Source organism: Girardinichthys multiradiatus, chromosome 5 (genome assembly GCF_021462225.1).
Source record: "Girardinichthys multiradiatus isolate DD_20200921_A chromosome 5, DD_fGirMul_XY1, whole genome shotgun sequence".
Lineage (NCBI taxonomy): Eukaryota > Metazoa > Chordata > Actinopteri > Cyprinodontiformes > Goodeidae > Girardinichthys > Girardinichthys multiradiatus.
This window is the reverse complement of record NC_061798.1, coordinates 45,052,819-45,079,929: the sequence shown is the minus strand read 5'-3', so window position 1 is coordinate 45,079,929 and position 27,111 is coordinate 45,052,819. Positions and strand designations below refer to the sequence as shown.

The 27,111-nt window shown below is 40.0% G+C and overlaps 1 protein-coding gene across 2 annotated transcripts in view; it reads left to right on the top strand.

Annotated features, from left to right (window-relative positions):
- The window catches only part of fhip1aa (FHF complex subunit HOOK interacting protein 1Aa), a 39,668-nt gene extending 13,315 nt beyond the window's left edge, over positions 1–26,353 (top strand). Inside the window, exons 2-13 of one of the 2 annotated variants that reach the window (XM_047366472.1) lie at positions 67–127; positions 7,187–7,406; positions 13,590–14,270; positions 15,922–16,080; positions 16,553–16,639; positions 17,704–17,871; positions 18,118–18,197; positions 18,360–18,562; positions 20,197–21,210; positions 21,295–21,473; positions 21,607–21,727; positions 22,929–26,353. In XM_047366472.1, the coding sequence (XP_047222428.1) occupies positions 7,299–7,406; positions 13,590–14,270; positions 15,922–16,080; positions 16,553–16,639; positions 17,704–17,871; positions 18,118–18,197; positions 18,360–18,562; positions 20,197–21,210; positions 21,295–21,473; positions 21,607–21,727; positions 22,929–23,125 (2,997 nt within the window). In that variant the 5' untranslated portion in view covers positions 67–127; positions 7,187–7,298 and the 3' untranslated portion in view covers positions 23,126–26,353. The remainder of the gene's footprint in view (positions 1–66; positions 128–7,186; positions 7,407–13,589; positions 14,271–15,921; positions 16,081–16,552; positions 16,640–17,703; positions 17,872–18,117; positions 18,198–18,359; positions 18,563–20,196; positions 21,211–21,294; positions 21,474–21,606; positions 21,728–22,928) is intronic. The other variant, XM_047366473.1, reaches the window with a different exon arrangement.
- Positions 26,354–27,111: the final 758 nt, after the last annotated feature.

Sequence of the window (27,111 nt, the reverse complement as noted above, 5' to 3'; positions counted from 1 at the left end):
AGATCACTTCCCACCATGCCTCGCCTCTCCTTCACACATCCCCATATCTCTTTGCTGTGTCACCAGGACAAGAATTAGGTCCATGCCTGTCTAGCGAGGTGTCCCTGTTAAAGATGGCCGGAGAGAGGTAAGAGACACAGTTTATTCCCGCTCTCTCTACAGCTCTTCTACATTTCTTGTCAAGGATCCAGCCAGTGGAGCCTCAGCGCTAACTGAAAGCAGATGGTAGAAGTTTGTTCTTTGTTAGAGTAACTTCTGTCAATGATGGGATTTCTCTCTGGTTCTGGGGTGAAGTCAGTGTGCAGGAAAAGGGATGAGCTGTGATTCCTTCCTAATTTAAGGTTGGAATCCAGAGGCTGTAATTGGGCGTTATATTGTACAGCTGCAGTGTGTCCTATGGTTGATCCCCTGTGGTGACGGTCCATACAGCTCCATGGAGAGCGACTGCTTACTGTTATGCTCTCATTGGTTTTTTTTTTCAGTCTACAGTTGTGGTCAGAAGTTTTCTATCACTCATCATGGGAATGGAAGCTGTTAGTTCTGGGCTTTCATGATTTATTTGAACTGTTCTATTTTAGGGGGGAATAATTCGTTGAATTTATACACACAGACTCGAATATATACATGCTGTACCAATGTTTTAATAAATGCTCTTAGTAAGTGGCACACCAACCAGACATCTTTTGTTGTGTTCAACAATCTTTTGTCATAATTCTGGCTGGAGTTGGTAAATAGGTTGGTTTCCTGGCACAGACTATCCAGATATCATTAACTATTTTGTTTTCACTACATCTTTGAGGATCAGAAATCTTTTAAAACTTGGGAAGTCAGCAACATTTAATAAATCGGAAACGTTAAGTGAAGAAATTTGTCTTATATTTTCATACACAGACGGGGGATCATCTCAGGAGTCCACATTCCTCCATGTTTTCTACGTTTGTCTTCTATGTGGGAAAAATATTTTTAAACGTGTGAGCGGTGTGTGTTACTGCATTAAAACACAGGAGAATTGACCTGGGTTGGAGACCTTGATACTACAGTACAGATAGAAACAAGGCAAAATAGGAAGCAGTGTGGTATAAGCTTAATGACCAACATACCTGTTGATAAATGAGACAAAATGCACTGAACACACGTAAATATAGTTCAAATTCCTCCTCTCAGCTCTGTAAGACGTAAATGTTTTTTGTGACCGGGGCAGTTTAAACTATGGCCGTAGTCAGTAGTACGATGTTAAAACTATTTTGATGCTAATCATTCATGTTCCTTTAAGAAGGAATATTCCTTTTTTTGACAGTTGCTCAAATCTTGCACCCAGCAGAGTTGGCGAACAAAATATATATTTATTTTATCTGAATCATGTTTAAATCTACAAAATTGGATACATTATTTGATAGGAATGGCAGTAAGTTAAAAACACTGGTTGATTACTAAATCCTGCTGCAGTATCTAAGAAACTAGAACCAGGGTTCTCAAACTGTGGTACTAGGACAACTGGTGGTACCTTGGCTTCATTTAGTGGGAGAAAGAAATTCTGAAATCAGCTCTTTACAAGGTCAGTACTAAAGCAAATTAGCTGTCACTACAAACTGATATAGTGGTAACAAGCCCCAACAGCCAAGGGTTGGTCAAAGAGAAAACTGCTCAATAGAAATCTGTGGAGCAGTGGAATTTATTTTTGTAGAAACCCTTAGTATAAGCACCATAATTTGCCATCAGCAACTCTGGTGGCGAATTATGGTGCTTTATTTTAGTTAATTTAACATCACACTGATACTAAACATTGCTAACTGAGTCTTCTTCACTTGGCAACAACAGCCATCCTGGAGAGTGTTGTTGTTGGCATTATCTGTTGTAACCTTGGGTATGGTGCATTCACTGGTTGGAAAAAGATTGGATTTTTTAATTTCTGACTGGCCAGTAAATGGTCGGGGCCAGTCAAGTAGAAAGTTGTCAGATTTTGGTCACCAGATGATTACTCAATGCATCTCTAGTTTATGTTCGTGTGTAATTAATTTATCCATCTGGCGAGCTATAACCTTGTGGCGTTTTGACTGGCTGTTGTGACTTAAAGATCACTTGTTAACAAAGTAAACTGGAAAAACAAGTTTCCCTCAAAAGTAATGAAATTTGAGCTTCCCTGTTTTGCCATTATCAGTATCCACGTTCAGAAGACGCTTACCAACCAAGGTGTAGATGTGTTCTGCACGCCACGGTGTGTATTTTGAAGAACCAGTGTGGGGTAGAGGCCTCTGGGCCAAAATTATCACAATTATCAACAGGGAAATGTTGTCAGGTCTTTGTGTTGTAGTCTGTTATCTTTTTTCAGCAATAAAATGCTGTCTTTGTCTAAGTCTTGATCTAAGCAGTACATCTATTTGGTTCTTTCTTAAACTAGCTTTTCTGATGGAAAGGTGATTTTGTTTATTTTTTATAACATTGTGTTTATTGATCTTTTGCATAAGAATAATACAACCATAACTGTATACCCGAATTCAATGTTACCCAACATTTTGCAGAAGAATTGCATCATACAAAAAGAAAAAGACTTAAAATAAAAAACAATATATGCCCAAAAACATGAAAATAAACAGAAACAAAATATATACAATCACAACAGCAAATGACTTACCCTCCCAGATATAAATTTGGATTTACAAATTATTGTACAGCCAGGCATGCAATAAATAAATACTATGCATCCATAGGTTTGCAGTAAAAAATAATAATTGGTCATCTTCAGAATCTTCTATTGAATTAAAGCTATCCACAAAGTATTTGAATGGTCGCCACACTTCTTCAAACATTGGCAACTTTCCCCTTTAAAGCATGTGATCTTTTCCAGGGGACACACTGTGAGCATTTGTTTCATCCAGTGCACCAACTTGGGCCTATGTTTTTTTTTTTTATATTTCACAAGTGTCCTTATAACTTGTAAAAGACACATTTATCATTATTTGCTCACCCTTTGTAAACTTGTACTTTCCCTATCAGAATCAGAATCAGAATCAGCTTTATTGCCAAGTTCGTACATACAAACAAGGAATTTGACTCCGGTACACTTTGCTCTTTTGTTCTGTTTTTGCATTACAGAATATACATATTTACAATGTACAATATACACATATCTAATAAAAAAGGTGCATTTGCAACATCTGTATGCTGTTGTTTTGTACTCTATTGAATGTTCATCAGAGAAACATCCTGGGAGAAGAAACTGTCTTTGTGGCGGCTGGTTTTAGTGAACAGTGCTCTGTAGCGGCGGCCTGAAGGTAAAACTCTAAACAGTTTATGTGCAGGGTGTGTGGGGTCTGCAGAGATTTTAGCAGCTCTTTTCCTGACTCTAGACCTGTATAAGTCCTGGATGGAGGGAAGGTCAGCCCTGATTATTCTCTCTTCAGACGTGATTGTTCATTGTAGTCTGGACCTGTCCTGTTTTGTGGATGAGCCAAACCACACTGAGATGGATGAAGACAGGACAGACTGAATGATGGCAGTGTAGAAGATGACCAGCAGCTCCTGTGGAAGGTTTAACTTCTTGAGTTGCCTCAGGAAGTACAGTCTCTGCTGGGCCTTCTTTCGAACAGTGTCTATGTGCGAAGACCATCTCAGGTCCTCAGAGATGGTGGTTCCTAAGAACCTGAAGTGGTCCACGGCTGACACAGTGTTGTTGAGGATGATGAGAGGGGTGTATGGGGGTAGTGTTCTCCGAAAGTCCACCACAATTTCCACAGTCTTGAGTGGGTTCAGTTCAAGGTAGTTCTGACCGCACCAGTGTACCAGCCGATCCACCTGCTGTCTGTATGCAGACTCATCACCATCCTGGATCAGTCCAATGACAGTGGTGTCGTCTGCAAACTTAAGGAGTTTCACGGACGAGTCCGATGAGGTGCAGTCATTTGTGTACAGAGAGAAGAGGAGTGGGGATAGAACACACCCCTGGGGGGCACCAGTACTTATTGATCTGGATTGGGAGAAGATGCTCCCCAGTCTCACCTGCTGCTGTCGGTCCGTCAGGAAGCTGTTGATCCACTGACAGGTGGAGGCTGGGACGTTGAGCTGGGTGAGCTTCTGGTGGAGGATGTCTGGTATGATGGTGTTGAAGGCCGAGCTGAACTCTACAAACAGGATCCTGGCGTACATCCCTGGGCGGTTGAGGTGTTGCAGGATGAAGTGTAGACCTAAGTTAACAGCATCATCTGCCGACCTGTTTGCTCGGTAAGCAAATTGCCGGGGACCTGTGATGTCTTTCAGATGCTTCAACACCAGCCGCTCAAAGGATTTCATGACCACAGATATCAGGGCTACAGGCCTGTAGTCATTTAATCCTAGGATGGTGGGTTTCTTGGGAACCAGGATGATGGTGGATCGTTTGAGGCAGGAGGGGACCTCACATTTCTCCAGTGACTTGTTGAAGATCCTTGTGAAGATCGGAGCAAGTTGATGTGCGCAGGCTTTCAGACATGATGGGGAGACGTTAACAGGTCCTCCAGCTTTCTTTGTTTTTATGCGCTGAAAGAGCCTATTTAGATCTTCCTCTGAGATCTTTAGTGCAGGCAGAGGATCTGATGGTGGGGGGGTTGGTTACTTTATGGGAGGAATTTGTTCCTGAATGGGATGTAGAGGAGATGATTTGAGGTGTGAATGGCTTCTTGTCATGTCTGCAGTAGAAGCCATTCAGACGGTTGGCCAGACGAGGACTCTGTTCAGGATGGGTGGAGGGGCTCTTGTAGGCAGTCAGGTTTCTCAGACCGGTCCATACAGCTGAAGTGTCACCAGTAGAAAGGCTGTTCTATATTCCTAATATAAAGAGCACAAGATTTTTTTGGATTATCCTTTGAGATAATTGTCTCTATACAGCTCTCTTAACCTCGTCCCAGAAAGATTCCACTTTAAGACACTGTCACATACAATGAAACAATGTTCCTTTAGCATTAGTACACTTAGAACATATGTCAGGTACATTTCTATTATATCTATGCATTTTTTCTGGTGTCATACATTTTCATGAGCCATACACTGAAGTAGCCTAAATCTAGTATTGACTAGGTGCCTATGTGCTTTTTGTACATGCTAATTCCCAATCCTCGCCTAAAATATTTTCTGATATATCCTCATTCCAGCCCTCAACCTAGAATCAGAACTTTCAGTTGAGTGGGACAATAACAAGCCATACAATTCTGATATAGCACCTTTACTCATATTATTTTTAGAGAAAACTGTTTTTTGAGGTTTAGTTAGACTATCCTGGTTAGTTCTGATAAAATGTCTAAGCTGAAGGTATTTTAGAAGACAATTTTTGTTCACGTTGTTCTAGCATGTTATTTCCTCAAAATACATCAGGGTGTCTGAGTTTGGCCTATACAGGTCTTGTATTGCCTCTAATCCTTTTAAAGCCCAATGTTGAAAAACAGTCTCTGCCCTTCCTGAAAAAAAAAAACACTGATTCCCCCAAATTGGGGTATAAAGGGTTTCATTTCTTAATCTGGAATTTGTATCTGAAGTCATTGAAAGGTATCACTCTAAAAGCAGCTCTTATTTTGGGTTTGTTTAATATTAAAAGGTTGATTAGCTTAGTGGAATTTTTTTCAGATGCATTACTTATGGAGCTAAATTGGGGCCATAAAGTTTGTTCAAACCACCGTCCCACTAAGCCAGCGATCCCCGGTGGACCGCTGGCCCCGTATGCCAGTTTGCCCCTGGCTGTGAGTCACTTCATTAAATGGAGACCAAACACATTTTAATCAAAAATGCACCAGAAACCGAAACCCGAGTCCAGTCCATGTGAAAACAAGTCCAGGCTTAATTATGCAAGGATATGTGGAAAATATCGGCTCGTTTTGCATCTGGTTTCATACCGTCGCTTAGTCCAGCGGTTCTTTTGCTTGATGTTGGGAGCATGGGAAATCTCCAACACGGACTTAAAATGCTGTGCAAATCTGCCAAGATCATATTTTCTCCTCTGAGATGTATTCACATAAGCTGCTTCTATCGGTGAAGCATGTTATCTTTCAAAACCAATCACATATATATAGAATATTGATGATGTATTACAGATAATTCCAGTTCCCACGGTCCCTGAATGCAACAGCTGGGAATATGTTGTTCAGCCGCTGTGTTGAGCTGTCAGTCATGATTCCTCACCCCCGTGATCTGAGGCCCCGCCTCCCACGCCAAAACAGGGCCAAAAGTTTGAAGCCAAAAAAAAAATCTGCAAGTTCGAAAAAAAAAAAAAAAACTTGAATCTGAAAATTTGTTTTGAACTTTTTTTTTTCCAGTTTCATATCTGTTTTTTTTTTTTTCAGTTGCAAAACTTTTTTTTCAGTTTTCAAATTTTTTTTGGGGGGGGAGATTCAAAATACTTTTTCAGGTTTAAACTTTTTTCTTTTGAACAAACTTTTATTTTTCAGGTTTAAACTTTTTTCTTTTGAACAAACTTTTATTTTTCAGGTTCAAATTTTTTTTGTTTGAACAAACTTTTTGGCCCCAATTTAGCTCCATAATTACTCATTATCGCAAATTGTTGTGTTAATAGTTGCAAACATTTAGCGATGGGAAATACGGGAAGCAGCAGGAGATAAACCACATCCTGACTCCCTTTCTCCTAGAGATCAGTTTTAGCTGTGTAGTTTTAGCTTCATAGCAGCTCACATGTCCCCAGTTTTAGAAAGCATCATGGGTGTCCAGCAGTGTTTTGTTTTCCAGTGGTGTTCGGTTAAACTGGTTCATTCATGGGGAAAAAAATGGTGTCTTCTACATTTCATAGGTATCCAGTCTGCATGCTGGTTTTATCCAGAGGATTTTAAAGTCAGTGTCTGTTGACTGTCTGATGTCAAAATTGTCTCTGTAATGAGAATGATGTCAGAGGTCATGGAGGAATCCACTGTGGGCCTCTGAGGAATTGCAAAAACAGTTTGACAGCTTGGTGTGAAGTCCAGAGAGCAGCAAGCAGGGAGGATGACTTTCTTACTCTCCTCCATTGAGTCGTCTCACTGTGCCTGTTATTGTTCTCTTTTCTGCATGCCTATCATAGCTGCTGCCCAGCCATGCAGAGGTTAGGAGACATGGCAGTCTGCAGAACTTAATATAGCCATGAAAATTTATACTATCTGCTATTTTATGAAACAGATGTGTGGTTTTGTGTGTGATGATGCCAATTTGTGTTTTCTTTTTCCTCATTCCCCAGATTTTTCCATCAATATTTCACTTCCTGTGGTTATGAAGGCTCCCAGTAGGCAGTCAGGAACGTCCTCCGTCTTCTTTGTATGACATGACTAAACTCACGTGATCTGGTCACCATGATGGCCTCTGTGGTTGCCAATGGAAACAGAGATGGGCAGGCTCTAGTCTTGAAAGGGGTGGACCCAGAGACGTGCTTGATTGTGTTCAAGAACCACTGGGCTCAGGTAAAGTACCAGCAACAACTCAATCATCTTAACATTTGAAGGCGTACGGGTTTACAGGTGCATCCCAATAAATTCAACAATTATGGAAAAGTAAATTTAGTTCAGTGATTCAGTTCAAAAAAGTAAAACTCATATGTTATATACATTCATTAAACATCAAGTGCATATTTACAGGTGAAGAATACGGCCTACAATCCGTTAAAAAACTATTTTACTTTCAAATTTACAGAAAATAAAAATATGACACTGGAACAATAACAAAGGATTTAAACTTTTTTAATGCTCCAATAATAGTGTAGCCCCTTTTTCTACCATACGTTTTCCTTCCACTGAACTTTCTTTCGATATGCTTGACATTCGCAGTCTGAGCAGCCAGCTTCTTTAGCTGTTACATTTTGTGGTTACACTCTTTGTAAGTCATTATCATTCAAATCAGCAGAACAAAACACTTGAAAACATCACCCTTTGCGTCATCAATCAATATAGGTTTCAATTATGAACTGAATTTCTGAAATAAATGAACAATTTGATGATATTCTTATTTATTTAAATGCACCAGTACATCCCTGAAATACGTGTGTGTTAATTTAAACTGTAGGCCTTAAAGTTTCTCCTGAACCAACAGCTAAACATATTATTCTATGAAGCAAAACAATATTGTCATATATTTCACATGACTATAGCTATTCAGTGCTTAATAAGAATTATGCAAAATCCAATTAACATAAATAGAAACAAAGTGTCACAGTCTCTTTTCTCCTGTTCAAGTTGGCTTCTGCGCATTAGAAAACGCAGCCAGTGCAAGTTGTACTGAAAAGCCTGACTGCTGCCTCAAGGCCCTCACAGTAAATAGTGACCTCAGTAAACTTCAGTGTGGTGAGGGCTGCTGGAATCTTGGCAGCATGAAGCAGTTTGCCTTTAGATTCTTGGCTGTCTATTGCAGCATGTGTCCATGTTTAACCCCTATGGGACCAGGAGGCCTGCTAACTGTGAGCTGAACAAGATCTTCTCACACTGACGTGAGTGTGATGCCAGGCAGATAGTACGAAGATACAAAGGTCCGATAGTAACTAAGTGTGGTCCCTAACATTACTGTGTGTTTTCATGTTGGTCTAAGTCAGCGTTTCTTTATTACTGCCACAACGTACTGTTAACAAGGTTTGGCTGTGTGAGTTGGTATATAATTATGGGTTCATTTTGTATCTTTTTATTATAAATTTCAATGTAGATGGATTTCTGATCACTGTCTTTTTTAACAGCTTTAACCTTGCGATGCCAGTTTGAACTGATTTTGATTTCTTTTTGAGAAGTAAAATGAACAGAATACAAAATATTTTTTTCTATCCTTCCTGTCAAAATTGGCAGCCGATTATCTATACGAGAAAAGCCGTGTGTGAGAGATGTTTTCCTGTTAAACAGAGTTTTTCTATTTCAGGAAACAGGACATTTTCTATTTTCTGTCTGTGTTTTTTCCAGGAGAATGTAGGTATTTCCAAAAGGTTGCAAATATTTCAGAAATAAAAATGTTTGAAAACATACAGATGTTTAATGCTCAAAAGGATAAAACAGAGCAACTTTGTTGTACCTCTATCAGCCTTCCTGTTATCTGCTGAAATCTCACTTCCTTTTTAATAGCCTCTTGCAGCCTTTGTGCTTCCCCTGACTTCTTTAAACACCTTGCTGATTCTGATGATAGCTAACCTTCTTTAGCTAGCCTTCTATGGAAGCAAATCGTTACCATATTTCAGAAATGCTTTTTCATTTTAAGAATGTGGCTGCATTGTTTGACTCATAAATTAAATTAGTAATCCATAATCCTATTTGCATTTTAATTTTCTTCTTCAAGACTGCTCATTCTTTCACTTAATTAAAATGAAAAAGAAAAGGACATTTGAGATTTATTTTTCAAGATGTACCCCAGCAAATAGATACCAAAATTCAATTTGAAATGTAAAATTTGAAAATGAAAAAGTATTTCCAGAAAGGCTTTTTCATTTTAAGAATGTGGCTGCATTATTTGACCCATAAATAAAATTAGTAATTAATCATCCTATTTGCATTTTCTTCTTCATGACTGCACATTTTATGCCATAATCAAAAAGAAAACAAAGCAGACATTGCTTTTTCGTTTTCGTGGTCTGCCCGCAAAGTACTGCCCAGAACTCGAAAACGAAAAAGCATTCCGAGCGGCGGGCGCAGCAGAATGACGTTGACAGCCACTGTTCCTCAGCCCCCTGCTGACCGAGCTAACAATCTTGTTCGGTAGGGGGCGCTGTGCATGTCTGCATTGCATTACATTGCAAACATGCCGAGAAATTGATTGAATTGCAGCAGGGCCGAGCTCAGTTTGTGGCAGTGACAGGAAGTTCTTCCTGTCACCGGTAGTTCCGGTGGCATCCTCTGGCACCCTCGTGGCAGCCTTATGGCCTGGGACATCCAGCGTGTTTTTAAGCATTTATTTATAATTTTCTGTGAGTGACAATTCAGAATAGCCGCTCATGCTCTATAATAAACCGGCTGTTTGTGCAATAAATCTTCGTCATCCTTTCAACACGTCACACATACACATAGTGCTATTTATTTTCCATGTCAAGTAAATACAATCCCCTTATGTTATGGGTCTAAAGCTGTTTATTAAATAATAATCAATAATGAAATCATTATTTAAAGGTAACAGGCTATAATGAAGAACATTATGGAGAACCCTGAGCATCCTCTTCATGAGACTGTCCTACAACAACAGAGTGTCTTCAGTCAGATGCTTCTTCAGATCTGCTGTAAGATGGAGCGCTACAGGAGATCCTTCCTGCCAACAGTCATCAGCATCTACAACGGCTCTTTGAGGAAACCTTCATAATATGAGCTATAACAACATTTAATTTCCCTTTGGGATTAATAAAGTATTTTTGAATTGAATTGAATTGAATAACAACAATGACATCCCGTTTGCTGATAATCAGCATCAGCTTCCACAAAAACAGCGGCAACCGCATTGGCAAGCTTTTAGGGCCGGTCTGGCACCTTTTGGCATCCTCGCAGAATCCCCTGCCACCCTGCTGCAGGCTGTGGCAGTTCCGGTGGCAGTTCCGGTGGCAGGCTGTGGCGGATCTGCCAGTTCTTCCTGCCACTGCCACAAATTGAGCTCGGCCCTGCTGCAATTCAATCAATTTCTCGGCATGTTTGCAATGTAATGCAATGCAGACATGCACAGCGCCCCCTACCGAACAAGCTGGGTAGCTCGGTCAGCAGGGAGCTGAGGAAGAGCGGCTGCTGACGTCACTCTGGTGCGCCCGCTGCTCTGAATGCTTTTTCGTTTTTGAGTTCTGGGCAGTACTTTGCGGGCAGAGCACAAAAACGAAAAAGCAATGTCTGCTTTGTTTTCTTTTTGATTATGGCATAAAATGTGCAGTCATGAAGAAGAAAATGCAAATAGGATGATTAATTACTAATTTTATTTATGGGTCAAATAATGCAGCCACATTCTTAAAATGAAAAAGCCTTTCTGGAAATACTTTTTCATTTTCAAATTTTACATTTCAAATTGAATTTTGGTATCTATTTGCTGGGGTACATCTTGAAAAATAAATCTCAAATGTCTTTTTCTTTTTCATTTTAATTAAGTGAAAGAATGAGCAGTCTTGAAGAAGAAAATTAAAATGCAAATAGGATTATTGATTACTAATTTCATTTATGAATCAAACAATGCAGCCACATTCTTAAAATGAAAAAGCATTTCTGAAAATGCTTTTTCATTTGAAATATGGTAACGATTTGCTTCCATAGCCTTCTTCACTTAGTGACAGCATAGTGAAACATGATTCCATCCCTGCAGAGTCTTTATTCCTGCAGCTTATTCCCCTGTAGCCTGATAACAGTGTTCTTTACTTTGGTTTCAGGTAAAATAAGCCCTCAGAAATCAGAGTAATACATCACATTAAATATTCACCTGGTCCCTCAGCAACCAGCGCCGCCTGTTTGAGTGCTGATTGACTTTATGGTCATTTGTCCGGTTTTTATCTGCGGCTGTCCATGGCCTACCTTAGCTTATTGTGTTTGTTTTGCCATGCTGAATAAATCTGCCCCCTCCAACAACCTTTTACAGCAGAGATTCTTTCCATTCATGATCAATACCCCATCAACCTTACAAAATCATTAGAACTTGACCTGATTTATGTCCTCTTGTATTATTAATGCTTTAAAACACTCACACTGGCTTTGCTCTTTGCAAGCGTTCACATGCCAGAATACCAGTCGGAGCATTTTCTACTTTATTTTCCAGCATTGTTTTGTTTTTCAGTGTTACTGTTATTTTCTTCTCCACATTTAATTTAGAAGGGTTAAATCAAATAACGTATGCACTGATACAAGTTTTAGAGAATATTCTTAAACAGTCTCACTGTTTTAGATGATACTTTTTTATTCAAAACGTTGACCTATGAACTTCTCTCCACTGAGCTACATCACTACACAGCTGCACAGACACAGTTAGGAGGCAGAGCCCAGCAATTTGACACCAGCGCCATTTGATCGCCCTCCCATTCCTCATATTGTTGTGCCAACACACGCAATTCATCCATTTGCAAAACTTGTCCAGGAACTCAAAATGAAAACTCAAACCTATTTAATGAAGCCAGAGCCACTTTCTGTTTTCTTTGAAACATTTTAGAGATACAGGCAAAAGGTCAGCACAGTCAAATTACTTTAAACTGCTGTCATAAAAGAGGGTTCAGGAGGAAGAGAGGGATGAAGAGGGGTTGAAAAGACAGATGAGGAGGGCAAAAAGGATGAAGTGATATTGTAAAAAGGGATGAGGATGAAGAGAAGGAGGAAGACCGGTTGTAAGAGGGATGATGAGAATGAATGGGGTGAAAAGGAGTCAAAGTGGGTATAATTTTAGATGAATTGGATAAAAACGGATTTTAAAATAGGAATTAAGCAGATGTGGGGGAGTAGAGATGAAGTAAAGATGAACAGATGAATGGACATAAGGGATGGGGTTAAAAGCACAGCACATTGTGTTGCATGGCAAAGCCACTTACACACTTTGTGCTGTGGTTTGTAGATTTGGTGAAGCATGGCTTCTGAACCTAAGTTAATATGTTAACTACTTTTGTACTTTCCGTAAATATTTCAAATGAAAATGTTTTAAACTTCAACCTTGTTTCCAACATGCTGTAGTGATGTCTGCTCTAAAGGAGCCAAAGACCACAAACAAATTCCTTCGAAGCTATTAGACCTCTTTCCTTTGCCACTGCCAAAAAATAAAAAAATCCTGCCTCCACCCACAGATCTCCTGTCTGTCAACATCATGTTGTCCGCCCTTGTTTAAAATAAAAATAATGTAGTCCTGCTGTTTGTATTTTCCGCCAAAGAGCAGGCAAACAGAAACAAACACATATACTCCTTGGCTCAGCTGCCGATTTGCAAACATAGTTCCCTCCTGGCATAATGTAGGAAGAGCCAGAACAACGTTGAGCCTTGAAGTCAAAACCACAGCAGGGATTACAAACTTTTTCCTGGTTTCCATTAGCCATGCCCAGTTCTCTCAAAACACAACCAGTCATTGTCATGACAGCAGTGTCAGGCTGGGGACACTGGGCCCATTATTGTGACTCTGGTTTCTACACAGTGGAGGGTCTGCAAGCAACAAAAGCTGGTTTCATTCTGTGTCACCCAGCTCAGTTTATTTGTACCGCGTGGGTCTGTTTACGCCCGTTTTCACCCGGCTGACGGCCGTCAGACAGAAAGGAAGGATCTGTTGTAAATTCTGCTTCAGGTGAATATTGTAGAATTAACTGACTAAAGTAACTCCCATGTGTCCAAATTAGAGTACATGCCATTGTTTCCTCCCTGTTATTTATAGATTTTCTACATAAAAATTAATTTCATGGAGAAAAAGAAAAATACCCCCATTTTTTAGTTCTAGGATCATGATAACTGCCAGTCAACATGAAACTGGCCAACACCGGTCACATGCAGATCGATGCAAGCACCATGGGTATAAATAAAAACATGTTTTGGTCAAACTGTCTTAATTTGACAACTAATGAGCCTCATACTCTGCTTCGTTTTGGTAGTAAAGATGCAGCTAAAACAGCTTGCTGTTGCAGGTCTGTACATCAAAGTTCTTCAACGTGTTTTTTGTGTTCCACCTACAAAACCTTTCTACATTTCTTTTTGTAGGTGGTGAAGATCCTAGAAAAGCATGATCCACTGCGCAGCAGCTCTACGCTTCCCTCACTGGGGGTCCTCAGCATCAGCTCTGGATCCAGCGGAGGATCTCGCTTTGGCCCGATCCCAGGGGATGAGGCGAGTGCTGTGCAGAACTATGTGGAGCACATGCTTTTCCTGCTGATGGAGGAGGAGAGTGGCCAGGCTGGAGCAATGGGTCCCATACTGGAGTTTGTGGTTATGGAGAACGTTATGGAGCGCCTATTCGTGTGGAGCCTGCGCAGGGAGTTCACGGACGACATGAAACTGGAGCAGCTGAAGATGTACGAGATGCTGGTGGGCCAATCGCGCCAGCCTCTGCTCCATCACAAGCCCATCCTGCGGCCCCTCATGATGCTGCTGTCCTCCTGTTCGGGTACAGCGGCACCAGCAGTCGAGGCCGAGCTGGTGCTGCTGCTCCACCAGCTTTGCTGTGTTCTTGCAAAGGACCCGTCGATTCTGGAGTTGTTTTTCCACACCAGTGAGGATCAGGGGGCCGCCAATTTCCTCATCTTCTCCCTCCTCATCCCCTTCATTCACAGGGATGGCACCGTGGGCCAGCAAGCGAGAGACGCCTTGTTGTTGATAATGTCGTTGTCTGCTGAGAATGAGAGGGTGGCGTTGCATGTTGCAGAGAACACCTACTTCTGCCCAGTGAGTCCAACAAAACCTTTCTTGTTTCTTTCATGCCTTCATTTGGTTTGTCAATAGGTTTCAAATTTATTTGCATTTCAGCTTTCATTTATGTTTTAAGACTGAAATAATCCATGCCATTTATATTTACTCAAATATGTGAGCCCCTGGATGTCATAATAAGTTAAAAATATGCAGAATAATTAATAGACCTATACAAAAAGGTGAAAACAGAATCTGGCATTGACTGTTGCAAATACCTGGCAATATATATGATTACAGATAATCCCACATGAATAAGGCCCTTTATCCACAGCTGCAGGCTTTGCAGGGAAAAAAAGGTTTTGTTGTGATGCCAATTAAACAAAACAAAATATTTCAGAAAGCTTGCGGAGGAAACCTCAGGAGGATAAGTTTACTGAGAATGGGTACAGTACCATAACACTGATAATACTCCCATCAAGTAAAATTAGACATAGCTGTTAAGAGGCTCTGCTTCCTAAAGTCATGCGTTTCTGAATATTAAAAAGCTCTCCTGTTAAAATGTTAAAAGGTAAAAAATAAGACCATGATAAATCATGTCCAAACCTTTTTAACCTTTTTGTGACAAATAGCTTATAAAATCCCTCCGCCTGGTTGCATTTGTCTGCACACACTTGGTCTTCTTGAGTTCACGCAGGTGATCATTTCTGGGAAATCTGAACAAAATAAAATAAGGTCCAGCTTCCCTTGTTGGATATTCCAGACATTTAGTCATCCTGTAGCTGAAGCCACAGTTTGCTGAGAGGTTACAAAGGGTCTGTTTGTTGTAGTGTACAGGTGAACGCAGACTCCTGTAAAAGTAGAACTGCATTGCATTAAACAAATACAGGCAGGGAAAAAAAAACCTCCTGATGATTATGTTTTGGTCTGATGAAACTGAATTTGAAATTGTGACTCTGTATTGTTGGCATAACAGCACTGCACTTCATCAAATGAAGTGAAGTGTTGCGGCTAAAACATGCTGAGAGGTTTCTGTTCCCCAAGTGGACCTGGGGTTCTTGTTAAGAAGGATGAATAAATTATTTCAAATACCAGTGATTTTATACCTGGAACCTGCAGGCATCAACTAAAAAGCTGAAGATTGTATCTTTACAACCTAACAATAAGTACTAGACAGACAGACAGACAGACAGACAGACAGACAGACAGACAGACAGACAGACAGACAGACAGACAGACAGACAGACAGACAGACAGACAGACAGACAGACAGACAGACAGACAGACAGACAGACAGACAGACAGACAGACAGACAGACAGACAGACAGACAGACAGACACTGTGCTCATGGTAAAGGAAGGAGAGGTAAAGCAAGCCCCAGATGTCCCCAGGGGGCAATTTGGTTTGCAGACAGCAGGTTAGGCACAAATGCAACCTCATTAATTTCCAGTGAAGCTCAGAATATCCATTCACCTTCAGCTACGTATCCAGGAGGTTTCGTAGCTGATAACACTGGTGAATGCTCGGCTATGATATGGCCAGTTTTTGTAAATTTCTGTTTTTGCATTTAAAGACACTACGAATGATAAAAAATAAAGTATGAATGTAAACAGAAACGAAGAATGAAATATATCTTCATGTAATTTGGGATTCAGGATCCTAACTTATGCTTTGTGTCCTGTCTCGTAGGTGCTGGCCACAGGGTTGAGTGGCCTGTACTCATCTCTTCCCACCAAGCTGGAGGTTCCCAGCGAGGAGTGGCACTGCCTTCACAAGGAGGAGTGGCTCCGGTTGCCGTCCCTGGTCCAGTTTCTGAACTCCTTGGAATTCTGCAATGCTGTGATTCAGGTGAGCCCATGTGCCGTCTGTATGAAAATAAGGAACGCAGCCACTAAGAAGACTTAATTCATGTTCGCACAGATATTACTTTCAAGCTCCCAGCTCTCTTAAAAAGGTGTACTGATTAAATGCAGTTCTCTCATATGTAACCCACTGCTGGACAAAAGTGTGAACAAAGGCTAGAAGAAAAGAGCAAAGTGATCCACCTGCTTTCTAAAAATCTCCCTAAATTACCCTGATGAGAATTATTGAAGCCCATGGAAAATCCACAAACACCCAACAGTCCACAGAGTCCAAATCATGTCCTAGTGTCCTGCTTGAGCAGAGCAAAGTAAACCACCAGCTGTTTATTTGTCTATGCTCTCACCTGTCTGCAAGCTCATGGTTTTAACTGATGGAAAATGTCTGATGTTGTAAATAACTGCACATCTGTCTGACTACACACTTTTCTGACATATCTCTTGACACTGACTGTTTCCAGGTCGCCCATCACACAATCAGAGACCAGTTGGTGGCTTACATCTATAATGGTTTTCTTTTACCAGTCCTTGCACCAGCACTGCACAAGGTTTGTTGTTTTTTTTTCTTCACTATCACACGTGACTGGCATCTGATAATGAAGCAGATGATTATCTTTTAAGTTGTTTATCCGTGTACCAATAATTTGGATTGTGCCAAAACAGGTAACAGCTTTTGATCAAATATGTAACTTCTCCTCTTAGTCTAAGTCAGGGGGGAGTATTTAAAATGGCCTCATATACCCAGGGCCTTTAAAAAAGAATTCAACGTATTTCATAAGGAATTAATGTGATAGAGCAACATGAAGTAAATGTGAAGCGGAAGGAAAGTGATTTGTGGTTTAATTTATTGGGTTTTTGCAAATAAAAATCAAAAAATGTGGCTTGCACATGTCTTTATATACAACCAGAAATGTGTGCCCATTCTTCTTTGCAAAGTAGATCAAGCGGACTCAGATTGGATGGAGAGCATCTGTAGACATAAGTTCTATCCATAAATTCCCATTAGATGTAGGTCTGAACTTTGACTGGGCCATTTTAACACATGGATATACTATGATCTTGTTAGTTCATTCAGTCATTGTTAATTCTGGCTGTATATTGGGGCCTGCTGGAAGGGGAACCTCCACCCCAGCCTTGAATTTTTTGCGTTCCCTAAAAGGTTCTCTCCCTGGATTTCCCTGCATTTAGCTCTGAACAGCTTCCCTGTCCCTGCTAAATTAATGCATCCCCACAGCATGATGCTGTCACCATCATGTTTCACTATGAGGATGGTGTGTTCTTTATTCACTAAAAGGTTGGCTTCTGAAGTCATTCAGTTAAACTAAATGTATTTAAGAATATCAGAATAAATGGGAAAAACCAAATGCAAACCAGAGTTTTCACTTTCTTTATTTGTAAAATGACCATAATTACTTTGTATGTTAGACTGCAATCATCTGTCACATAAAATCTAAAGAAAATACGTTTTTGTTTGTAACGTGGCACAATAGGAAAAGGTTTTACTTTTGAAAGACACTATAGATGAAAATATTAGTTATTTGGCCTGCTGCTGTTATTTAACCTTCATACTTACATAAAGAGTCCCAGCTGACTGATTTCTACTCATGTGAAGCTCACTTTAGAGGAGGTGATGACCACTACAGCGTACCTTGACCTCTTCTTGAGGAGCGTGACAGAGCCGGCCCTGCTGCAAACTTTCCTCTCCTTCATCCTCCTCCACCAGCATGAAGGCGTGTATATTTTGGATACGCTGGTCAGTCGCATCAACACCCCCTTCCAGGTACAGGATGAAACCCATCCATTCACTTACCACCTTTCTTTGTTTGTTTGTAAATATACATGTTTTATTCAAACTGCATGACCCATAAGGCAGGAACCAGTCTTTTGGATTGGAAAATGTCCCTAGGACCTATGGGTGGAGACTTTGTTTGTTGTACTGTCTATGCAGTGCTTAAATTCTGTGGTTTTAAATACTCCCATTTGTTTCCTTTTTTGTTTCTTTGTGTGTTTTCATGGACGACTCCAGCTGGGAACAGTGTCACTCTCGCTTTTCCGGACCCTGATTGGCTTCTACTGCGAGGATGTGATGTTGCAGCTCGTGCTGAAGTGAGTGACACATGTGCTGACTTCTCCATTTCTAGAGCTTTAGTTGATTTATGACATGATGAGCTTCTTCCACTGCGATTACCTGCCTGCTTTCTCCCATCATCCCATCCTGCCCAACCGCCAATTGGTTCCCCTGACACGTGTCTTCGTCTGCCTCTCCAGGTACCTGATCCCCTGCAATCACATGATGCTGAGTCAGAGACGAGTGGTGAAGGAGAGGGACTTTTACTCAGCATCGGCGGCCAAGATCTTGGCGTTGACGCCGTCCTGCTGCTCCCCGGATCGCAGCCCCCCGCCCCTCCGACAGCTGGATTCCATCCTTTTTTCCAAGCGTGGGGAAACTCCAAACAACTCCAGTAACACAGGTAATTAAGGAGCATGTGGAAGTTAATTATGATTACCGTTGAAACCACATATTTACACACACTATAAAAAACTGATAACCTCTTCTTAACTAAACCTTGCCTGCTTTAGGTTAGTAATATATTATCTTAAATAATGTTTACTAATTTATAATTATATTTACCAAAATGCCAGAATGGGAGAGATAATTTTTTCCGATATTTTTCCAGACTTTCTTTAAATTCAGAAGTTTTCATATATTTCTTTAATGTTTGGCATCTTTCTACAAGCTACTCACAACAGTTTTCTAGAAGTGTGACCCATTCCTCCGGACACAACTGAGTCAGGTTTGTGGGCCGCCTTGCTTACACACAGGCCCTGTTTACCCAACAATGATCCGTTCAAAAGAGGATTGTTAACACATCTTCATGACCACGTTTTAATCACGATCTCCGTACACACGACACAAGTACTGTAGAAACGTAAAAACACACTGTAATGTGCACGCATCCAAACAAAACTAAATCAAAAACAGGTCCTTAGATTCAAAACAGTAAGCAGCACAAACAGTTGTTATTGTATGTTCTTCTTCTGTGGGTTTTACACTAGTTGGCATCCATTATGCTTGCGATTGTGCAATAATTCCTATTGATTGCAGGCATACTGCAATAAATAAATGTGCCAGAGATTCTACCAAACAGGAGGATTCAGTTTTTCCTGTCTATGGAGAAAGACTGACTCATATTCTGCATTTAAAAAATATGAACAAAAACAATCAATCAATAAAATGGAGGACATGTATACCTTCGTTTTTTTTATGGGACAAACATGCAAGATCATTTTTATGTTTCAGATCTACAATAATTTACAGTCACCTTTTCTGCATAAATCGCATTATTTGTGTTATTAAACTATTATATTTAGGTTACTGTTAAGCAGGTCAAAACAAAAAAACATTCACAGTAGATTTATTTTTCTCAGCATGCTCGCCACTTTCTGAGAATGTTTTAATTATTATGTTATTAACTAAAAACTAGAAATGGGCCTGCCATGCTGTTTAGCTCTGCTTCATAAACTCATTGTAAAGACAACGTCACGTAGTGAATAAAATGCCCTCTAATCCTTTATAAGCCTCTTTGTCAGTTTATATCCACTCTTCTGGGGTGGCATTGTGCATTACTTGAGCATGAAAGCTCTTTATGAAGTCAGAATGAATCCGTGCTTTTCAGACACATTTGTAAACAGCTTCTGATGCATTTAAATTGGCTGCAGAGGGGAAATCTATTAGCAAATGTACCTTTTCATAACACCTGTTTAGCAAACAGATGGAAAAATTGCGGTAGTACTACGTTAAATGATCTGGAAATTAATTATAGAGAGTGGAAGGAATATTAAAATGAAATATCATTTATCAGTGTCCCACTAGAGAAATGTGTTCAGAGAAATGGTGCACTGTAAGGTGAGGATCTGCATTTAATTGGAACATGAGCGTGTAACAGGGATGATGGTGTGTATTATCAGACACTGAGACCTCCTGCTGTTTCGCAGTGTTGCATCACTTTACCCCCTGCTGTTAAATGTCAAACTCATTATTTCTGCTCTGCGGGGGTTCAGTGTTGAACATCAGCTTTCATCATCTTCTCTCTGTCTTCATCAGACCAACAGAGCAGCTTCTCAGAAGAAGACGATGGCTCGGGTAACTCCTGCACCATCGGCTCAGAAATCTACCTGGATGTCAGCTACCTTCATTACCTCTATGATGCCCGGCTCAGCATCAGCAGCTGCATCCAGGCCTGCCAGGTGTGGTCAGCGCCGTATGATGGTGAGAACCCTCCTCCGGAGAAGTACCAGCCGGGTGTCCTAGAGGAGCCGATGCCAGACTGTCGGCAAACCCAGGCGGCTCTGAAGAGAGTCGCACAGCTGCTGGTGCCACATCGCCAACCCATTCTGCCGCCCAGTAAAGAGCCGCCCTCCATTACCCAGCTGGAGCTGGAGTGGGATGATAGCTTTGATGCATGTCCAGTACAGGTTGATGAAGCTCCTGTGGACCCCAAACCTCCTCAGCCGCCTTCTTCTGGGCCCCCAAAACACATCCAGGAGATGAGGAGGTCTGCCATCATGCTTGTAAAAGGTTCGTACATCGAGGAAAATGACTTCCAGGATGATGTCCTGGTGTACGATCTGATTGCAAAGAAAGACGCCTCAGAGATGGAGCAGACATCAGACGAACCCAGCGGTTCATCATCAGATGAGGTCCAGCCAGGCTTAGCTGAGGTCTCAGTGAAAAATGGGCTCAGCCTAACACTTCCCACCACTGTGATGGCAGATAATGCAAAGACCAGCTTAAAGTCAAAGGTCAACGGTCAGACACATTGTAACGGCAACCTCCAGAAAGCGACTAACACTAGTGACGATCTTTTAGCTCAGTATGAGGAGCTGATTCATTCTCTGGTCAGCGAAACTGGTGGAAAACAGGTGGAAGCTGATGACGAGGTGACAGTGCCTGTCACAGTAGCACAGGAAGAGGAAAAGGAGGAGGACGAGGAAAAGATGGACTTCACTCCCTTTACAGCTGAAACTCCAGAGCCAGAGAAACTGCAGTCTCCATTTGGGTCCATTCAAAGGTTTCGTAGCGGAAGCTCTAAAGGAAGCTATGCTTTACCTTTTACAGGTGAGTTCAGCTGAATCTTTTGTCTGCAGCAGGTTCATTATTCACCAAAAAATAAAACTTAAACAATGAATCTTCATCCTGCAGGTCCATTTATCAGCGTGCTGCTGTCTCGCCTGGAGAATATGCTCTCTAACACACTTCATGTCAACCTGTTGCTGACGGGGATCCTGGCTCAGCTGGCTGCTTATCCTCAGCCGCTTCTCCGCTCCTTCCTCCTCAACACCAACCTAGTTTTTCAGCCCACTGTTCGCTCACTTTACCAGGTAACCCAAACATGTTTTGCTGAAAATTACAAAGACATAGTGGTTATTTTTCACCGCTAAAAATAAGCATTATGTGTTATTTAAAATCCTGCAAATGGGATTTTTTTGTATCTTTAAAATATTTTCTCCCCAGGTTCTTGCCACTGTGAAGAATCAGATTGAAGAGCTTGCTGCCTGCAGGAAGGACTTTTCGGAGCTGATTACTGTGGCACAACACTGGCTGCTGGCGAGGGAGGCCTTGTTCATCACGGCAGGTAATAACACGCCCTCAGCGTGAACCGCTTTTTTCCTGATTTTTGCTCTGTTAAATATTCCTAATGTATAATTAGACACTATAAACACCACTCAGGTTAGGTCAAGCATAGATCAGCATAAAATCAAAGGGTAGATTAAAGATATTATTGTAATATTTTTCATTGAACATGTTTCAATACTGAAACAAGAAGGAAAGATGACTAAGAAGCTGAAGAAGAATTGCTGGTAAATATGTACATATCCTGTCTGTCTGTCTGTCTGTGTCTGCTAGCTATCTGTAATTAGTAATAGAATTTATATTTATTTTGAAAGGACAGAAAAGGAAGGACTCCTCCATAGCGCTATACGTAAAAATGAAAGAAAAACTAAACCTGACAGCAGTGTTTTATAACTCCGATAGAGTTTGTAATTGACTTTTGAATCCATTTGTATGATTGGATCGAACTGACAGCATATATCCGTATATAAATTAGAATATACTTTTTTATTTAGCTCTCATCTTAAACTAATTCATAGTCATTCTTCAATAATTTTGAAATAGTCATAATAAAAGTTAATAATGTATGATGATTTGTTGCGTTATGTAGAATATTAATTGTATAATCATTTAGTGTCTGCAATCTGGTCTCTGACAGTTTATTAACATTCTATCTTTTTCTAACAGAAATCTCAATACAGCTGCTCTCATTGATATATTTTCCCTTTTAGTTGTGAGAAAACAAAAGGTTTTGAAAGCATTCGGTAACATCGTTCACATCCTGATTATTTTTAACCACATCTTCTGATCAATAACCGTCAGTGATGTAAATTAAAGACAACATCTGTGCTGTTATTGTATATAAATTATATTCTATCCTATAGCTATTATTCAGATGGAAACATTTGAAGTAACAGGATACATTAATGCTTCCAAAGTAATTAGAAGTGCTGCTGCAGACAGTGGGCTAAATTTGAAAGTCTGAAGAACTTCTACTGATTTTTTTAAAGTTGTATAAATCCAGTTTTTCAGCCTCCTCTTTCAGGCCCTCGAGCTTTGGTCCAGTGTTTGAACTGGAATTGTAAAGTGCATATTTTATTCTGTTTATTTGGAACTGTCTATTTTGAGGATTTATTTAATTTGAATTAAATTATTTAAAAATGGAGAAAACACCAAAGGTCAGTCCTGAAAACGTTAAACTGTTTGGTTTTTCATCCTCTCAGATAAAACCAGCAGCAGTGGCTCAAACAAACACGAAGGAGGAAAGATCTTGAAGAACTCCCTGCCCCCAAAACCCAAAGCCATCTCTCTGGATCAGACAGAGGTCTTCGCTACGGTCCTCTTCTCGGAGTTCCTCAAAGAGCTGGCTGCGATCGCACAGGAGCACTCCATCCTGTCTTACATTCCTATGGAAGAGTAGTAAGACTCTGGGATGATTTCAGTTGGACTCTTTGGTACCTTTTTTCAGGTACTACTGAATAAATTATATAAAGATTTTAAAAATATAAATTTTTTTCAAACAAAATAATCAACTGTGTTTGATTGAGTTTCACCATCTTGCTTCTGAAAAACATTTGTCAGACAAGAAGGAGGTCCAACCTTTGAACTGATTTCCTTCATAGAGACAACCTGCATGTCTTCTCACCAAAGACTTTTTTATTTTTCCAATCAAACACCTGCTGTTTGAATGTCTTCTACAACCAGCTCCAGCGACGCCGTGCTGCTTGGTGTGATTTCTGTAAAAATACTCAGGTGGTCTTTCAGTTTTTTCCCTTTAAGCATCAGGATAACATCGAATGTTGATTAATCAGTATGCTTTCTGTAGATGACTGGCAGCAATACTTAAAATTTCAAACTAACACATCGAAGCTGACCTTTTTAACCACAACTGTTACACAGATCAGTCACGACTGCCTTTAAATTTCACAAAGTGCAATTACAGACAGCCTTTGTGTCTTTGCCAGAGGATGTTCAGGTTTTTTTGTGTTAAATCATGACGGTACCTCAGGACTCTTTTAACAACATCTTGTTCTGTTGTTTGTTTAAACAGGTGGAGGTTTGCATGTTTTCTATAGTCCCCCCCACAGTTATTGGCACCTCTCGTAAAGAAATGTAAAAAACCTTGAAATAAATACAGTTTGATTGCGGCAACAGAATCTCAGAAAAATTCCAACCTTTGATTTGAATTTATTTATTTAAGAGGGGAAAGAAATCCCATGGATTTGTTTTAACACAATCTTTAGCACCCCAACAGTTCCTATAAAATAAGTGTAACGTTCAGTGCTTTATAGATTGTTTATCAGCCCGCCTTCAAATAATTATTAGCTGAGTTATTTAGAAAACAGGGCAAACCCTTGCTGTGTCAGTTCCTGTAAGCATTCAACATGCTGAGGTGAGTGAATCTTCCTAAGTGCAGACAGAGTGTGTGCATAATGTGGCTAAGATTGATCAATGTAAAATTTGGAGCCATCACATGTCCAAAAATATTTTGCTGCCCAGCTTATCGGCAGAGGCAACAACATAAATATATTAGAGTATCAGATGCATAGAAAAGCGATGCTGGAATGTTAGACAGAAATGCTAGGCAGATGTGTAGTAATGTGACAGGGTATAACTGGAGGGACCTTGAGCACAGCAAGCGAGCACCCAGTCTCCTCAACTTTTATTCTTCATCATTTATTTAAGGCTTTTGTACTCATCTTTACAAGATGTGCCAAAAGTAGTTGCCTTGTCTCATATACGATGTAAAGGTGTACAGAGTGGCAAAACCAGGTTAATCACTTCTATATGTAACGCGCCTTTTACCTTTAGGAATGTTTATAATGTATATATCATAAGGAAAATGTTCTTATTACAGAAGACTATGCAAATCAAGTTTATTGGGGATATTTTAATTCTTGGTTCATTGTAATGATGGGTTGGAGTATTTAAACAAATTTCTGAAAGTTTGTCATAATAGTTTTTTATTTCTCTTTGCCATCACAAAAAAGGGTGCTTTAAAAAGCCGTGTATCTTCTCAGACTGTTAAGCCTGTCAGCATGTGGAGCAGTTACCAATCGAACATATCTGTGGGATGAAGCCTGTTCGTTTACTGCAGGCCAAACATTTGAAAGCAGCTTCAAGTTCCTGTTCACCGTAACTTTAAAAAAAAAAACAGTACGAGTTCTCTGGACTTTGGGATTATTTGCTTTCTTTTCTTTGTTCATTATTTCTTAATTTACCATCAGGCATGCATGTATGTTGCCAGACCATCGGTGAATAGCTGACTAAGTGTGCTTTGTTTTAGGGTTAAGAAGATTTGCAAGAATGACAGCTTCAGTGCAAAAGTAAAAATCAAATCAAATCAAATCACAATGTGCAAATTGTATAAATGCCATTCTGTTGTTAAAGCCAGAAGAGGTTACTCTGAAGAAAGAAAAGTATAAGCTAGAAAAGGTCAAATACCCCATGATTATAGTAAAAACTTGCATTCGGATAAGCAAATCTTTGTATAATATTTATTTTTATGTTATTACAGATTATATCAATGAATTCATGGTCATTTTTAGACAAATCCGGTCTTGCTTGTGTAGTTGTGGCCTGTAGCGTATGTCCAAGTTTCAGGAAACGTTTTCTGTCAGTAGATTTTTAATTTGAAAAGATCCATCTGCCTGTTTATTGTTTTTACCAGTTGATGTTTGAAATAGAAAATCACGTTTCTAATAAAGACATTCTGTTAAAAAACATCCTGTTAAATGCAACTGAAAATGCTTAATATGTTGGTTTTACATTATTTTATATCTATAGGTTTTTAAAAACAAGAACCTATTTCTGGCTAATAGGATTTTTCTGACTCAGTAGGTGTCATAAGCATTAATGTTTCCTCTGTAGACCCTACTTTAAAACACTAAAACCCAGGATATGGATTGTTTCGATCAATAAACCACATCATGTTGTTTCTGCCAAAGCAAAGTGTCCTGACGCTTGCAGCAATACAAATAATAATCACTGATATTCAAGTCTAACTTCAAGGGTCCAATCATACATCCCAGATCCCACATTGCCATTATTTATGAAATAAAAACAAAGCTAAAATTGAAAGGCTTTGTGTTTAAAACCAAGTCTTTGTCAGTCTCTCACATCTTTGTGTTCATTGAGGGTTGCAGGTTGAAGTCTGGACCCTGATTCTTCTGTTTAGTCATTCTGTTGTGGATTTGCTGCTGCCTTGGTGTCTGCCAAACCAGGCCAAATCATCATCCCTCCATGACCGTGCCTAATTGTGCTGATCTACTGGATTTTGATTTCTTTTAAGACGATGCAGTGAATTTTTCTCATTCATTCATTCATTCAGATGCAACTTTGTAAATCTCATGTGGCCATATACTTTTTCAGGGGAAAGGTCTTTCTCCTTCAACCCTTCTAAACCAGCCATACTTGTTTTGTCTTTGTCTGACTGTCCTATCATGAACATTTAACATGCCCACTAAGGCTTGGAGAGTCTAAAATGTGACTGTATGCAACTCACCAGCTAATAATCGGACAACTTAAATATGCAGCCCCTCCTTTATCCTGTAGAAGCAGGAAGGGTGTACATAGTTTTTCACAAATACCTTTTCTGTTTTGGTTTTCTTCTTGATTTCTAAATAAAGATTGTGGAACCTGTTGTGTATTTTTGTACACTTCAGACTATATTTGAATAATTTTAAAACCTGGTGAAGACAATTGTAATATGTCCTGATACGCTAACCTGTAGGTTGCACATTCTCTCCCCCCATAAATGCACATAAATCCAAAGCATCTGTCTTCTTACAGATTTACACCTTACAAATGTTATCTAATCTAAACCAGCCTGACCCTATGAGAAAAAGTAAAGGCTCCCTAAGCCTAATAACTGGTTGTGCCACCCTTGCCATCAAGTGTTTGCATTAACTGATCATGAGTCTTTTATTGCTAAGGAGAAATTTGGGTCCACTCTTTCTTGCAGAATAATTGTTTAAGGTCATATTACTGTCTTCTCAATCACATTTATGTCTGGAATTTGACTAGGCCAGTCCAAAACGTTTTTTTGAGCCATTGTCTTGCTGATGTGCTATGGATGTTTGTCCTGTTTGAGCTCAAGGTCAGAAACTGATAGTTGGACATTGTCCTTTAAGAGTTTCTGGCAGAAAACAGAATTAATCTATCTACCAGTTGCAGGTCATCTATGTCCTGAAGCAGCAAATCAGCCCCAGACCATCAAACTTCTTTATTGAGCAGGATGTAACAAGACACACAAAAGGTTGTACTCTTCTCTTGTCAGTCAACAGAACATTTTACCTCAAGTCTTGAGGATCACCAAGATGTTTTTTGACAAATGTGAGATAGGTCTTTATTTACTTTCTTTGGTCAAAAGTAGTTTCCATCCTAGAACCCTCCCATGGATGCTAT